General features: G+C 38.5%; 1 protein-coding gene across 1 annotated transcript in view; it reads right to left on the bottom strand.

Annotated features, from left to right (window-relative positions):
• LOC139717024 (uncharacterized) overlaps positions 1-17,790 on the bottom strand; it is a 325,336-nt gene that overhangs the window by 99,136 nt on the left and 208,410 nt on the right. Inside the window, exons 9-13 of the mRNA XM_071628540.1 lie at positions 11,932-12,065; positions 9,955-11,545; positions 9,160-9,329; positions 8,103-8,239; positions 3,061-4,636 (exon numbers count right to left, since the gene is read on the bottom strand). Of these exons, the coding sequence (XP_071484641.1) occupies positions 3,061-4,636; positions 8,103-8,239; positions 9,160-9,329; positions 9,955-11,545; positions 11,932-12,065 (3,608 nt within the window). The remainder of the gene's footprint in view (positions 1-3,060; positions 4,637-8,102; positions 8,240-9,159; positions 9,330-9,954; positions 11,546-11,931; positions 12,066-17,790) is intronic.

The following is a 17,790-nucleotide window of genomic DNA, read 5'->3' as shown; positions in this document are numbered from 1 at the left end:
TACATGCATGCACATACACATATCATACACACAATATACATATCCACATACCTGCATATATATATATTTTATATACACAATACTTATCTCTGAACTCAAATATATATAAAGAAAAGAAGTCAGTAATCAAACACACACAAAAGGGGAGAAGTACGGGTGCATAGATAAACTAATCCTTTACAAATTTTTTAAACATTCCCATTTCAGCAAATGCAAACCCGGTTTATTTCTTCTTATGGCAATATCATTCTCTTCCTTTCGACATTGCATTAATGCCTTTTTTAATTCTACCAATGTCGGTGTTATTAACTGTGACCTCGCTTTATATAACATATGTTTAACTATAAGAATAAGAGTGTTGTACAGTTTGATTCTGTGAGAAGTTCCTTCTAAACCAATATGTATATCCCGCCAAGCTAAATTACGTAACTCTTCTAACTGAAAGTACTCAATGAAATCATGCCATAAAGATTTAACTTTTTCACAGTTCCAAAATAAATGCGAGTAAGTTTCAGAGCTTTTTCCACAAAAGGAACATAAATTATCAGCCACAAAACCAAATTTTAGGAGCTGTTCCTTTGTATAAATCGCCCCGTGTAATAACTTATATTGAAATTCTCTTAAGTCTCCAATTAGAGTTGAACTTCTGGGCCTTATAAAAATATCTCTCATACTTTTATCAGCGAAAACAAATTTTTGGTGTCCATCTCTAATTTCTAAACAGTAAGACTGCTTTAAAAGAGACACGAAATGTGAATAAATCTTCCTGGATTGTATCTTTTTTAAATCTGTAATTTGACCAAAAAACTTTAAAGGTATATTAAAATCACTGACATCTACTTCATACCAATTGCATAAAATTCCATCATATTTCCCACTTTTCAAAATGGACTCACAAAAACTCCATACATAAGCAATATTTTCACTTTGTAAACCTAAACTTTGAAAATAACTAATTGGTCTTATGGATTGTTTATCAAATAATTGTTCTAAGTGATAAACCTTCCGCTCATATAAATCTGCATTAAATATCATTTTCCCTCTCAATAAAAAATCTTTATTATTAAATATAATTGGATTAATTTTCCCTTCTTCAAAACTTCTGCAGTTATATAAATCTTCCCAGGCAGCTAACATTTCTAAATAAAACGATGGTGCCTTAAGTGAAAGTTTTTTAGTCTCATAATTGCAAAGAAATAAAATTCTACCTCCTACAGCTTTAAAACTGTGATCAAAGTATACTTTCCAACTCATATTTCGTTCTCCATACAAAAGTCTTTTTACCCACATCACTCTCTGAGTTTTCACAAACAATTCAAAATTCATCATTCTCAATCCACAATCCTTGTAATCCTGATACATAATGGCTCGTTTGACGCGATCCTTGCCCTTCCACACAAAATCAAAGCAACTTTTTTGAATTTCATCAAATAACCATTTTGGAACAACAGAGGATGACGCCACATAAATCAATTTAGATAAAGCATAAGTTTTAAGTAAGTGAATTTTCCCCATGATGGTGAGATCTCTTTGCTTCCACCAACCTAAAAGTCTTTTAATTTTACTTAATATTTCTTTATAATTAACTTCCTCCATTCTCTTCCTTTCTAAAGCAAATGTAATCCCTAAAATCTTAATTTCTGTAACTATACTTCCAAACTGAAATTGTGCTACATTCTCTTCATCCTTACCAATAATCAAAACCTTCGTTTTATCCATATTAACCCTTAAACCACTGACTTCCGAAAAAATCTGAAATAAGTTTTGTAGTAACCTAACTGACTCTTTATCTCTTATAAAAATTGTCATATCATCGGCATACAGTATCTGCTTTACTTCAAAATCACCAAGATCAATCCCTCTCAAAGTAGTCTCATTTCTCAAAGCATGTGCCAAAATTTCAATAACTACTAAAAATAAATAAGGTGATAATGGGTCACCCTGACGCACACCCCGTTCTATTCTAAAATAACCGGTTGAAAACCCCTCATTCATTACACAGCTGCTAATATCAGTATAACATGTCTTTATCCAAGAACAAAAAGAAGGGCCAAATCCAAAATTTTTCAAAACGGTTAATAATGCACATGCACACTCACACATACACACACACACACACACACACACACACACACACACACACACACACACACACACACACACACATTAACTTACTTAATTTCACTCAAATAAAGTTGGGAAAATGTTGCTATCCATAAAAAAAAGACTAATTAAAAATGCAAAGTTCTATTCCAGTTTAAGTGTTTGACATTCTACTTTATAAGTCTTTATAAGAACAGCTTTTTTGAAGTGATAGGTAATACAATGTACTTCCAGGCAGCTCATTTGAGTTCAAATCTAACTCATTGAAGATGGACTGATTTTACTACAAGACTCATTTACCCACAGACACTTGCCCAAGTATACTCAAAACTCGTCCTCAACAGGTTAAGTTACAGTATGAATCTCGTGGTGTTGGTGCTGATGCACTCAAATACAGGCCACACATTTGTCGCCCTCTGTTGGAAATATCCCTACAGTGTCAACTCTGGTACACAAGTTTGTTCAATGCTGGTGTGTGATGAGGTGTGTTCATTCTGGCTTTAACTAACAAGATATTTAGATTACCCCCCCCCCCCCCCCCCAAAAAAAAAAAAAAAAAAAAGAAAAAGAAAAAAAAAGAAAAAAAAAGAAAACCAAACAAACAAACAAACAAACAAACAACAAACAAACAAACAATAAAAATCAGGGAAAAGGAGAGGAAGGATAGACATTGATTCACCTTGTACTTAGCTTTAAATCAATACATATCTGGCCTACTTCACCGCAAGGAAAATGTTCTTTTTAAATGATTAAAAGTTAGAAAACTTATTAGATCAGCAAACTCAATTTTACACACAGTAATCTTCCTCTTATGATTATATCTTTATATGGGAAATGTGATGACGCATTTTTCAACTCCTAAATGCTCATAACAAATGATGTAGGGTTCTTGCAAATAAGGCATCAATATTATCACTACCCACACACTGGAACAGCACCACCAAAGACCCTTCTTACCTTGTTGTCCCTCTGTGGAGAAGCTTGCTCCGAGGACGACGGTGCAGCGGTGCCATTCTTCATCCACCTCCCTTCCTCACCACCACTTGAAATGTCTCCATCCCTGGAGTCCTGGTGCCTCATTGATGCCTGCGAACCCATCTTGGATCTCCTCGGAGGTGGGGCGGGAGATGAGGGTGCCTTGCGGGACGAGGTGGGCGATGCGTCTTTGGTGAGCTGAGGGGACGTTGAAGCTCCGTTGGTGCGGCGTATCTTTTGAGGACTTCTCGGGTGTGGCTGGGGCTTGCTGGGTTTCCGCTCAGGACTGGATGTCGGAGAGGGTTCCCTGCCCTTTGAGACTTTGGACTGCTTCTTTGGACTCGCGGTCCTCTTCTGCGGGATGGGTGAGGACTGCGGTGATTTGACCTTCTTCTCTGGCAGAGATGGAGTTTTCTTTGTTTTTTCAGTGGGGGAGGTTCCATGGACACTTGTTTCCTCGTCAACAGGCGATGACATCTCAAGACCCAACCTTGCCATCTTGATGCTCTCATCCACTGCCTCAGATTTCGGATGAGATGCATCCCCATCTTGCTCACCATCAATTGTCTGTGATGTCTCTTTGATTTCACTCGCAATCAGAGCAGCCAAATTCTTTTGCTTCTTGACGCTTTCCTTGTAAGACTGGGGCTTAGCTGAACTTTCCGACACCTTGGGTACTGATTTTGTCGGGCTTGGTTCGGGAACATTTGTAGTGGAGCCCCTTCTGACTTCTGCTGTATCTTTGTCACTTGCTTTTGGAGGGGGTGCACCAGTAGAATTGTCTCCATAGACTAATGAAATTTGTCCAGCTAGGGGAAGAGCACCCAAGATCTCCATACTGGGAGGGCGTGAAAAGCTTTTCGCCAGTGGTGAAACTGCTGCCTTCTTCACCTCCTCAACTGTTATGGGTTGCGTCCTGAACCGCGACTCACTGCGACGTTTTCTCTTTGGAGGTTCCACCTTGGGCGGTGGCACTGTGGGTGAATCTGATTTCTCTTTAAAGAGTCTCATTTTCTCAGACAGTGACAACTTGGAGTACTCATCCTCCTGAATATCTGGAGGCTGCTCTTCCTCCTCTGCCATCGACGGAAGTCGGCTGTCATCCGACTCCGCAGACTCCTCCTCCTTTGCCTTCTCCTTCAGCTTCTCCTTTTGAATCTCCATTCGGATCCTCTCCTGCGTATCCATCGGTTCCTCAATCTCCTCCCTCTTGATTTCCCTTGCGATATCTTCATCCTTCTTCTCCGGAGTTCCCTCGCTGCTTTTCTCCTCCTCCCCCTCTCTCTGCTCCTTCTCTGCCTGCGCTGCCATGTCTCTGGCAAGGGATGAGGCTGAGGTGAGTTCTTCCGGTGTCACCGGCTGGGTTTGGTATCGCTCTCTACCCCTCGTCCGGTGGAACCTCTGCGATCTGGACTTGACCCTGGAGGCTTCTTCTTCCACAGCCTTCTTCCTGGCAGCAGAGATCTGAGTGAACATCTTCATCTTTTCTGAGAGGCTCAGGCTAGCAAGTTGGTCAGCCTCTTCCTCACTCTCTTTGGTTTCCTCACTTGATTCAACTCTGGAAACATAGGTAAAAGAGAAAAGGAATGCAAATTGCATTTATCACCACACATACGACTCACATATTTGAATGGGTTGATAAGAATTATGTACTCAAAGTACCTCTGAATTGTTTGAACCCATGAGGTGCAGCCAAGTAGGTACCTGTGTATATACAATTCCTACTGACCCACAGAAAAAAAAAAAACACGAACCCCCCCCCCCCCCAAAAAAAAAGACAAAAAGACAAAAAAAGATGAAACAGTGAGTTATGTGTTTTATAAAGTGTATTGAAAACTCCAAAATTGTGGCTACACTGTATGCTAACAGCAGTTTATACTGGATGCATGGAAAAATCATGCATCTGGTACTTGGCCCATTCTCAGTAAAAGCGTTCAAATACGGAATTTTGGTGTCGCCGACATTCCATGACAGTTTGCGGTTCCCTGAAACCTATTAGATACTATTTAAATGTTTATAATATATCACGAGGACTTTATTTGTTAAAAATAAACACGATCAAATGCGGTTGTCTGCCTTTTTGTATAAAATTTTGCTGTTAAACTTCGTTAAGACCCCCAAAACGCAGTGTCGCCGGCTATTTCAGAATTATGTTTTATTGCTCCTCTCCGTCCACAAACACACTTTCCAAATATCATTTTCATGGACGATGAGCATATCATATGTGCTAATCACAATACTCAAAAAGTTCCAAAATTTTTATTGACTTCTTTTTTTATAGCCTTTTGAAACCTGTCGCCAAATTCACCGCCAGATACGTTACCAGTTTCTTTAGTGTTACAGCATTGCGAAAATAACAAGACTATGCAATGACCCTGTGTATATGAAACCCTGAGGATATACTTCATACACTGCAAGTACTTAGATTTTTTGTGCAACAGCTCTTTATTGAGAATACGGTACAATGTTTGAAATATCGGTTTTCTACACTTTTATTTGGGCAGATACGTTACATACTTTTCACGCCACCCACTGCGACAGATATTGCAATGTCAGACAAATTGTATATTATACATTACCCCTCGGAATGACGCATCGATTCAACATTAAAGTTTAGTAAAAGTGAGAAATATTTGGTAGATATCGCTCTCATAATAATATGATCGACCATATACGTTACCACAGATACGTTACCCCAGATACGTGACCGAATTTTGCTCATTGGTCTTGTGCTTTCTGGGGATCAAATCTGGTCAAAATTCATCCCTACACATTACATGCTTCGTTTTGTTGGACCTCAGGATTATATTCTTACACCAAAAGGACAGAGAGGTGAAAAAGAGCAACACTTCCACATGATTTTTCTTTGAGCGTCAGTGTCTCACCACTTAATGCCAAGTTTTCCGACAGATACGTTACCACATAATCAAAATGCTGAAAAGAAATTGTAAATGTTTTTACAAACAAATCGTTGTGTGCTCATAAACTCCAAAGTTCTATTCTATAAAACCCAACCACTTTCATATTCTATGCAACAACTTTGAACGTTTATTTTACAAGACGAAGCTAAGATTCAGCATATCAGTTTTTTGCTTTTCGGATTTAGCAGATACGTTACGTATAATTCAGGGCACCCACAGTGACAAATAATGTTATGTAAAACAAAGTGTTCATAAAACAATTCTGCATAGAATGACGCTTCCATAAAAAATTAAAGTTATGTTCAAATGAAGAATATTCAGTAGAAATTGCTCTGTAACTTCACCGACAGATTCATTTACGGTACGCCAGATACGTTACCAAACTTTAAAAGAGTAAAAAGTAGTTTATGAAACGCTTCCGAGAAAAGTTTCAGTGTTCTGTTGCATATTTATTCTAGTGTTTTTCAACATATGAAGAACAACTCAAGATTCATTGATAAGTTGAACAATTATTTATTCATTTTCATTAAAAGGGATGAGCCAAATACGTTACCATAGGTCAAACAACTGTTTAGCATATCGAGTTCATAGAGACTGTACCTACTTCCTTCTAAGTGCCTGCAAAAATATATTTTTTAAACCTTGTTTGCATTATCCATCAAAACTTAATGAATATTTATAGTCAGATGGATAAATACATTCAGACGTAAGATGAGAATATTCTGTGAATGAAGAACTCAGCTTTCACATTTAGGGCTCTTTTCCACTACATTTCATAGTTTAAATATTACGTACAATGTTTAAAATTGTTAATTTGGGCTTACATCATTCATTTTTACATCAATTCATGAGGTAAATAATTAAACAGGTGATATTTATTAATTCATACACAACTAAAATCATTACTTATATTTTACCAGATACGTTACCAAAGGTGATTCGATGTTTTTCAATAGTTATTTCCCCAGGAAAGCAATTCATATTTGTTTCCTGTGGAAATTCCAGATCGGATCGTTCCCTTTGCATGATTTGTGGGATTCGAAACTTTATTTGTAAGCGAAATTTGCTAAAAATACAAAGTGAATCTTAAGGTTACATTTCATTTCAGCAAAAAGCATATTTCAACCTACCACACAGAAATAATTTCTACCAATTCCAAAGGGATGACAACATCTTTACCTCTTGAAAAACCCCAATATCTTTAGGGGGGACAGATGTCTTTTCCTGAACAGAAATTGGATCAAAACAATAAATTTAATTCAGAGTTAGGAGTCCATTACAACATGTAAATTTGCGGTAACGTATCTGATTGGTGATCAAAAATCATATATGATGCTCTATTTCAATTCATGTTTACTCAATGAATGGCCATCATTTAGAATGTTCCACTTTTTGTTTCGTATTTGACCGGTTTTGAAGTTTCCGAAAACACATCTTTGAATGTATTACTTTGTGGTTGATTTTTCGGTTTTACTCACATGGAATTGAACACTTAATCTGAGAATGGCCCACTTATCAGGTAAATGGAAAAAAAATCATACATCCCATAATTATTGGACCAATGATGAAGGAAAATGGTATGACTGAAAGAAAAACATGCATGCAGTCAGTGAGAAATGATTACATGACAATTGACCAATCAGATTGCAAGAATTCCCTAGCCAATTTTACAATACACATCTTCACCATGACGACTGAAGAGTAATTCATATTCTTCTACTTTTAAGGATGTGAGGAATGCAAATCAATCACCTTCACTGTACCCTGAACTAACAGGCATTAAAGATACAGTTTATGTATAAGTTTGTATATATCTATCTGTCTCTTTCTAAACATATGATGCTGGGAAACAATGTAAGTGAATGAACCACCTGTGTAACTTTCTGTGCATTTTGTGAAACAAAGTCCTATCTTTTACAACATGTTCTACTGTTCAAAAATGGTCAAAAAGCAATTCAGCAAACATGCCTTTTCTGGATAACTTCACCTAAAAGTAATGTTTATTTTAACCAATACAGATATTGTGTCACCATTGTTCTTTACTTCAACAACTTCATCTGAAAGCATACTAGGTTTCATGGGTCCCATTGTCAGATAACTTACTTTGGAGGTGGTGTCTTCTTCCTGTCTGTGATGACCTCAAACTTGGGAGTCTTCTTTGGTGTCTGTTTGGGCTGGGGCATGGCCGCACTCTCAGCCTCCTTAGCCTTGAATGACTGCATCCGGTCCTTCAGGGAGACCTGAAATCAAAGTATGAACACCTCAACAGAATAATATCATATTCTTTCCACTTGGATTTGTTTGAATATCAATGAGAAAATAGCATTTCCTCCACATCATTGAAGAGGACAGAGAAAGGAATACTGGTGGACAGACAAAGGGAATACTTAATGCTTGCCATGATAAGATGTAAAATACTACTTATGTGTGATATTGTGATATTGTGACATTGAAACGTCACAACTGATTGACAAATTGCCCTTCATCAACATAAATAAACACTGAATTAAGCAGTGTTTTAGTAGTAGCCATAGCAACAACAAAAAAATCATGGGCATTCATACTCCAGATGGATTCAAACCAACGACCTCCTGATTTGAATTAAAACATGTAAGACAATTTTGAGAATGATTGTATTTATGTTTGAAAATAATATGACCGACAAAATGAGAAAAAAAGTATAATCCTTCTCAAAGGAAGGATCAATGATAACCAACATTTGAAGAAATATGCTGTGTATTTGTAGCACAGGAGGAATATATTCTCCAACTTAATTTTGCAAAATCAGTCTACTGGCAAAATTTAAAACATCAAATATATAAATATCAAATACCAAAATGCCACAAATGTACCACCTATAAAGATGAATGTGTTAGAATCCTTCATTCGTCTGATTTACTACTGAGTGTGATTGAACATGTTAATTTGATCAAAAATGTAAAAATGTTTCCTCTCACTGAAGTTAAAGGGGATACATGGACAAATACTTTGATACACAGTCAACTAGCAAAATTGCAAATTATGATAAATAGTTAATAGAATATTCCACTTTAAAGCGGGGGGGGGGGGGGGGGGGGGGAGGGGGGGTATTCAGTCAAGCATCATTCCTCCTCTTGCAGTGGGAAAGTGGTAATTATTGATAGGGAGAACTCATCCTCACTTTGATCACATCTGCTGGTCTCTCCTCGGAGACGCTGCTTGGCTCCTCCTCCTCCTCCTCTTCGCTGGCTTTCCCTTCTTTCATCTCTTCCTCCTTGATCTGCTGAGCCCTGAGCTGCATCATAGCAAACAGATCCTCATCTTTGGTGGCCAGTGCCTCCTTCTTGGGGTCTGAAATCAAAATACAAACTTGATTCTGCATCATCTTCCCCATATTAAAGGTTCTTTCTCATTTCAAACTAAAAGGTCAGTGACTGGTCAAATTTAGGTACAACATTCACAAGTTATCTTGCAGATGGATGAAGTTATCAATGACGTAAGGATAAAAAGGAACATTTCCTAATACAGAAAATTTGTCTATATTTGATTTGATATGGCAGTATCACCAATGACTAAGCTCTGCCCATACATATACTTTGTTTTCATCTGATTTATCTAAAATTGACTAGGAAAAGGAAGTGAAAATGACAAAAATGGCAATCCATCAAATCTATTTTCTTATTTACAAATATACCTTTTGAAAAGCAAAATATCAAATTACAGTAGTTTTTTGTGCCATATTTGAGAAGTCCATGGCTTGATATATGTCCAATGACAATAATGATACAGTGATCAAGGTAAAGATAATGGTACAATAGCATCTGTATGAACAGTCACACACATCAATGCTAAAAATCATTGTTAAGGCTAGCAATACTTGCTTGTAGAGACTTTTACTTTCATGTATGTATTCTTTTTTTTGCATCCTACAATATGCAAAAAAAAAATGTTAACAAGGAGTATGCAAGTTACTGACCTGCTTGCCCAAATCTTTGAGGTGATTCCACTTCAATGGTTTTGCTCCTGAGCCGCTTGGCTTGACTTGGTTTCCTGTCTGGAGCAGGGGCCACTCTGGTCACAGTCACTGTGGGCGGTGGTTGCTCCGGAAGCGGAGGTTTCGATTCCTCAACGACCTCCACCTTTGTCGGGATGATCTCCTCCTTAACAGGAGCTGGATCCTCGTCTTTCTTCTTGGATGTCTTGCTTGTCTTCTCTTTGATAACACCATTCGTCTTTGCTTCGCTCCTTTTCTTGTTGTCTGCTTCTTTTTGAGCCTTGCCTGCCATAGTTCCATTCGCGGGTTTCTTCTCCCCGTCCTTCATCGCAGAAGACTTTTTCACCGGCGATGTCGTTCGCTTCACCGATGGCCTCTTCTCCGGCGAAGATTGGCGCGCTTCTTTCTTCTCGGTCGACAAAATTTTTGATGATCTCTTTTCGGGAGACGTCGTCCTTTTCACTGATTTCTCTGGGGATGTTGTTCTTGTCGCCTTCTTCTCTGGTGATGATGACGGTCGAGTGGTTTTCTTTTCCACTGATGCTTGCCTGGCAAGCTTTTTGTCTGATGACGATGAGGAGGATGAGGACGTGGATGAGATTTTGGTGACCTTCTTTTCTGGTGAGGGAGGCCTTGTGAGTTTTTTCTCTGGCGATGACTGCCTTCTGGAGAGCGTTTTCCTATCCAGAGAAGCTGTTTTAGGAGGTGGATAAGAACTCCTCTTATCAAGTTGGCCTGCCTTGGAGGAGGCTGAGGAGGATGACCCAGATGACATTTTCCTCTCCGGTGAGCTGGGCAGTCCAGACTTTTTGTGTGCTTTGCGCTCAGGTGAGGACCGTGTCTTTGTTAACTTCTTCTTCTCCGGAGATGACGGTACCCCCTTATCGGTCCCCGTCTTGTCTGCAGCACCTTTGGTTTTAACCTGACCAGTTTTACTACTCACTCTTGTAACGTCCTTTAGCGGCATTGATTTTGGCCGCTCGATGCTGCCACTCTTATCGCTGTCTGTTGACTGCTGTGAGAAGCTCCCCCCTCTGACCTTCCTCGTCGGCGACACCGATGACTCACTACTGTTGGAATTCTTTCGCTGCTGAGTGGCGTCCTGCAGTACCTTTGGAATCTCTGGCTTCCTGAGTCTGACCTTGCTTGCTCCATCCAACTCTGAATCTGATGATGATAAATGTTTCGCTGCGGCAGGGCTTAGAGTGTTCTTCTTCTCTACCTTCTTGTCAGCACTACCGCTATCTCTCCTACCAGCATCCTTCGATGGTGATGGTGCCCTCTTTGTTGTGGCACTCTGGTCTCCCGGCTTCTTTGGTGCACTCGCTTCGCTTGGAAGCTCAGTCTTTGTCACAGTCTCTATTTTGAAAGTACCGGGTTTGAGATTTCTTGGAGAGGGTTCCTGCGAAGATTCTGCCTCGGTTTCACCTTGAGGTTTGATGATCCTTGGAGCTGGCTTCGGTGAGGATGGAATCCCTCGAGGACTTGGTGTTGGTTTCCGGGAAGGTGATGAGGATTTTTTGCTCTCCTGAGGTTCACTTTTTGTAGCAGAGGTGGTTGGTTCTGAAGTTGTCTGTGAATGTAGAAATGAGAATGGTGCAAAATGACTGTGATATTAAAACTGTTAGGGAATTGTGATGACTAAGATTTTTCTTTGCAAGGGCATTAAAGCAAAACGGGAGTGCAGTTTTCATACCACATCCTACACATGTAATGATATATTAAAAACTGACAAAGCGAAAGGGAGTTCATTGCACAATGATAATAATCAATAATATCTGGATAAGAAAAGAGAGGGAAAATTTGATGAAAAGTTGCCGGCCCATACACAGGGGGCTGTCTGCTGCTGCCTGGAAGTGTGATATTCCCTCAAAAGACTTACCTCATTTACAAGACTTGCTTTACAAACAGTAAACTCTAAATTCTCTGGCATAAGACATTTTGCACTGCAGCATTTACCTTTAGCTGGCTCGCCTTGTGAATATCCTCCGCAGTGATGGTCTGATTGTGTCGTTTTCTCTTATCCCTCGTCTGCTTGCTGTTGGCACTGCTCTCTGATAGCGACCTGGCAGGTGGCTCTGGTGTCTTGGACTCTGGTGACACAGAAGGTGGGTAGAACGCAAGGTGGACGATTAACCCTTTTTCTGTGTCAGAAACTTTGGACAATGTTCACAGCTTCAGAAACATTTTACAAATTTCTAGGGCAAAGAGAGCATTTGTTTGAAAAGGGAGACAAACGTATGTTGCGCAATGAGGTTGTCAAAGGCATTACTGTCATAATGTTTGAGAACTTTGTGTCTCACATAATCAAGGAAAGCCACATTAAAGGTATATTAATAGATACTCTCATATGATGGAGAAGAAATACTTCTCATGAATGCTGAAAAATATCGAGGTTAGATTTGAATAAAATGAATGACATAAAGTACTTGCATCAGCATTGCAGAGCATTGCTGGTTCAAAAGTGAATCCATATACTCCTCACATGACTTTATCAAAACAGATGAGGAAACATTTTGATGGAAGCTTGCCTTCCTTAACTCAATGAAGACAAGTCCTGAGTACATGTATACTCGTGCAGGTGTTTATGGGAATTGCGCGTTGTGACAAACTCAGTCCGTCCTCAACGGGTTATCCCATGGATGACCTAAAAACATGCAAGTGAACCTCATTCTGTGTGCCTTTTTATGTCAAATATGACTTGATTCTAGAACCCTAATATTATGGAGATTATGATCAATAACTTTCATCACATATCACATTTACGTGTATTAAAGATTTGTCCATGAGTTCATATATCTGTGTTCTTAATATTGAACAAATTTCTCTCCTATTATCATGACACTCTGCTGTCATAATTCACATAGAATACATTGTAATGATATTACAACATGAATGCAATGCATGATCCCATTCTGCTTTAAAAAAATGTTGTGCTCTGCGGCCGCACTCTTCAGAAGAAAAGAGTATGTGACCCAGATTTGTCATAACAGGCGGAATTCAAGAAACAAGGGTATGAACCTGAACTTGAGCACTTACAACAAATATGTACTTGCCTCTTTCAAGCTTATCTTGGTAATCTCATACACAATGGTTGACTTGCTTCAAATCTGTCTAAATTATTAATAATTTGTAGGGTGATTGTCTTCTATGACATCACAAACATCTCTAATATTGAAGTTTTTGACATATTCAATGCAGTGATTACCAAGATAAGCCTGTAATTAGGGCATTCACACATCAAGTGATTAACACAAGAGAAGTGGTCAGAAATATTTGTGAAAAATATCAATTGAAAAAAGAAGAATTTAATTGATAGTGCTAAATAAGAACACAAAGTGAAAATAAGTACAATCGCAAACATATATCTGGGATTTGAAAAAAAAAATGCCAATTTTTCTTCATAATGATATTTGTGAGTGAAAGAAAAAGATATTATTCAGAGGGGTGAAGGTTCAGGTGCGAGTTTCTTCACTTTGTCCCTCTCTACAAATTTGTAGAGGGAGACAAAGTGAAGAAACTCGCACCTGAATATTTGTGAGATTAGATGAAATATACTTGTCAGGTTAGTTACGCAAAAGCCAACGAATATCAAAAATCCCAGAGATACTTGAAGGTACAGAATCAGTGTCTAGTAGAAAAAGAAAATTATGAAAACTGTATTTTATAAAGACAGAATATTTCTTATGCTACATGTTTTATGATGCTGCAATAGAATTCTGGCAATGTTCTGCTATTATTGTGTAAGAAGTCATATGACCTGTTACTACACTTATCTGCGCAAGTTGTATGAAGCATGTCCAAGTGATCAGTTTCATACTACCTAGCAGCAACACTACCTGTATCCACAGTTACACAAAATATACCTGCAGGCCTGCAAACCAATCTGCTTCTATGCATTAAAATATTTACTTTAATTCTCTTTGTAACATGTGACATGATTTTGCATTCAAAATGACCTTGTCATACACTGACAACCACACAGGTCTCTGACATTCAGAAAGAAAGAAAGAAAGATAAAATTGTGCAATAAAATGACAGACAGCTTTGCCAATCTTGTCACAGCTACAGGTGACAACGTAGTTTTGGCAACATTGGCATCAACCTCTTTCTTTTTTTTTCTCCTAGCAAAAGTGAACCTAGATTGTTAGGTTCAATTAAACAAGTGCACACACAAACACACATACAGTGAAAAACTGTTGAGTCACTATAAAAGAAACAGAAGCCTCCCTTCCCCCCCCCCCCAAAAAAAAAAGAACATTCATATAGCTGTTAGAGATAGAGATTTGCCTGTTAGAGATAGAGATTTGCCTAAGACAAAGATTGGCCCACTGTTGTGTCCGGTGTAACACAAAACTACAATGTACACTCTAAATTCAACTTGACATATCAGAACAATGGTGCAGCAATTTGCTAGCATACTGTATGTAGGCCTACACACCTGTCCCAGAGGGAAACTGAATTTCGTTTCTTTTCTTTTCTTTTCTTTTTTCATTTCACACCAATTCATTTTTAAGCATGGAGGCTTACAGTTCAACAAGTTCAGCAACTATATGTGACCCGCCACAACAAAAGGATCCTAAAGTCACTGACGGCTGAGCCGAGAAAATTGAGTTGTAAGTCAGATCAACAAAATTGGTCAAAACAATCAGATTTCTCTTTTTGACATAATTTTTTAGTCTAATGTATTGTATCACCTATCACCTGCAGAAATGTTGAAATTAGCGTTTTCTTCTGGGCCATGATTTTCTGACTTTCAATGGAACAGAAACGTGTCAGAAGATTTGGTTTTAGCACCACAGCTAGACTCTGCCCCTTAGCAACGAGGGAGTAATCTTATTGGTCAGCGCGAGGCACCCTGGTTACTGATGGGTCGTGCGTAGACTGCTGGCGTTAAGCTTGAATGAACATCGCAGAGGTTGCTATGAGCAGACCTTCTATTGTCAAAAGGTGATCCCTATTGCGTTGCAAAGAAAACTTTGAAGGCGGTTTTCTTGAAATGCTGATTTCCTAGACCACTTGACATGGTCTCATAAAATCACCAATAACTCCGCAACCGAGTACCTTTATGAGTCGTGTTATATACCAAATTAAAGCGGAAGAAAAAGGAAACAATGTCATGTCATTTTCAGAAAATCTTCCTCCCCGACTTTTGGATCCTTTTCTGTAGCAGGTCACATATCAGCAGTCACCCTCTTATCTAAAAGTTCTTCATTACAAGAGCAAAGAATCCCTATACAGGTCACCTCTGCTACAAGTCCTTGGGACACATAGTTTTCTTTTGCTATATCAAAATTTTGTAATACCCAAAAACAGAAGTTCATGAATATACATAGATGAAAATTTTGGGACATGAATTTCTACTGCATTGTACATTGTACTACAAATTATAAATATATTTGTTATAACAGGAATGCACTGTAATACCTGTCAGTTTTTTTTTTTAATGTTTACTGTGTAGAGATACATGTGTACATGCACTGTTGTAATGCATTATCCCAAACATTTGTTTCATTGCATTTGGTATGTCTTCAAATAGCTACATGCATTCATCACACATGAATTGCATAAGGTGAGACAGGTTTGGCATGTACATCATTCAGTAGCAGTAAAGATTTTACACATCTCAAAAGAAAAAGGTAAAAATGTGCATGCCTCTACTATGGCAACATGGATTACTCAGCACCTTGTCTGCCACCACACAACCCAAAATAATCTTCAAATTTGATTTGAACATCTCCCAGTCTCCTCTGTTTCCATGGCAACACCCTGCTCAGCCTAAAAGCTACATTGTAACCCCACTCTGCATACCTGCGGCCACAATTTATACATTCCAGTCAGTAGCTCGTTTGCTCACGCCAATCCCGCCAGGGGGTTTATACCAGGTACTGTAATATCTGGAAAAGTTATCGGCCGTCCATCTGCTCTCACGGAACTGGGTTAATGAGGCGCAGACAAGATTGTTGACGCATCTCTTCGTGCTCGGTCCAGCATCAATGGCGATGTGTTCAGATGGTGTACAGAGCTTGTCCAGAGGAGATGCATGTAACCCCCAGAGGCAGCCATCAATCTCAATGTAGCCCAGAGTATTACGTCTAGTGATCTACTTGCTCAAGACTGTTTTTTAATCATGATTATACCCTTTTAACATAAAACTTATATTGCACAGTTTTTCCATTTCATGAGCACTTTCATTGTGATGTGTTTGATAGTTATAACCAGAATATTGTAATCTAATGATAACACATCCTACATGTAGCTTTGTCAGTTGTGAGAAGATATTGCATACCATTCTAGACAGCAATGTAACAAATTGAAAAAAAAAAAAATCTATTGGTAATACAAGTGAAAAAAAACCCAGAAAACATTAGGCCATACCCTAGAGGACTTCCAGAAGTATTAAGTATTACATATCCCCCTTTTTTGCCCAGATTACTCCTAAAGTCAGTATCAATATAATGAAACATATTGTTGGTTAATTTGAGAGTTAATAGGCATTGTTTACCATAAAACAAAAACCCAGCTTGGCACTTCAAAATAGATCTAAAACGTGAGCTAGGGATAGAAACACCCAAGGCAAAAAAGTTAATCAGTATAATTAATGTTAAGTATTGTTAGATACACAAAATGCGAACAATAGTTATGATAGAATTGTTTCCAGACTTAACTGTCTACAGTTATAATTTAGTGAGAAAAATAGTGATATCTCCTTATATTCTGGGCTTTATTGCAAAATGTTTTTATCGTAGGATGTTTTGTGATACAACAGAGCCCTACACATATGCATCAAATGTGATAACTCAAACGTTTTTAAAATCACTGCTCCCAATGGTAAACAATATCTTTAAAGAGTGAACCCCTAGCATATCCACTTTAAGTTATGAAGTAAGCACACCCATTTCTTTTTTTTTCCATTTACATAAAGGATACAGAAGTGAAAGCCTGACTATTAGGCTACTACTATTCTCCCTAGTCAAATCCAGGTGTTAGAGGAAAGAATGCATTAATGTGAGAAAGAGAATTTCAGTTGCAAAGTTTTCTTTACAAAGTGCAGCTCAGTATACCACCACCATCTGATTTCCACTTCAGTGGTATCTCACCAATCTTATGCTCCTTTGATATTGTATTGTCATCGTCAAAGACGGAGTCATCAACATCATTGTCGCTGTCGTCGGGGTTCCTGACCCCCGGCGCGAGCTTGATCTTCCTGTCCTCTGCATCATCACCCGTTGCCGCGGCGAGGAGATTATTTATGTTCTTTATCATCAGTAAGATGCTATCCCTGGCTTCTTTTCCGGATGCTAAGAAGTGGCAAGTACGCAGTTATTATTTTTTTTTCTTGGTTTTCATGTCTCTGTACGTCATAACATGAGCAATGAGTAAGAGAAGAAAATATAGGGCAAAAAAAAAAAGCAAGACAGCACAGCTTCTCTCTAAACCGATATCCAGTTCACGCAAATACACCAACAGGATGCTGTTAATGGAGACTTCACAAGTGAGCCGGAGATGTCAAATATTCCGTCCTCACCAGATCTGACGTTCATAATCAAGTTGTCAACCCTCTCCAGACATTTTCGGCCTAATTTGGAACATTCCTCCCAAATGTTATGGCAAGGGTGTAATACAGTCAATGACCAGGAGCCATTGAGGCACACAAAATTACACGAAATAAGGGAGTGATGTGAACATGCCCTGCAGGAAATCTCATTATAAGAAAGAAATATTTGTAAGTTGCACCACAAACAGTTGGAATGTTACAAACTCAACACAACATGCATGTTGTAAACACAAAATGAACCAAGGGAACTGTGTGAATAA

This window comes from Diadema antillarum, unplaced genomic scaffold, assembly GCF_040938485.1.
Source record: "Diadema antillarum isolate AM-2024a unplaced genomic scaffold, OU_Dant_1.0 scf00000071, whole genome shotgun sequence".
NCBI lineage: Eukaryota > Metazoa > Echinodermata > Echinoidea > Diadematoida > Diadematidae > Diadema > Diadema antillarum.
This window is presented reverse-complemented; position numbering and strand designations above follow the sequence as displayed.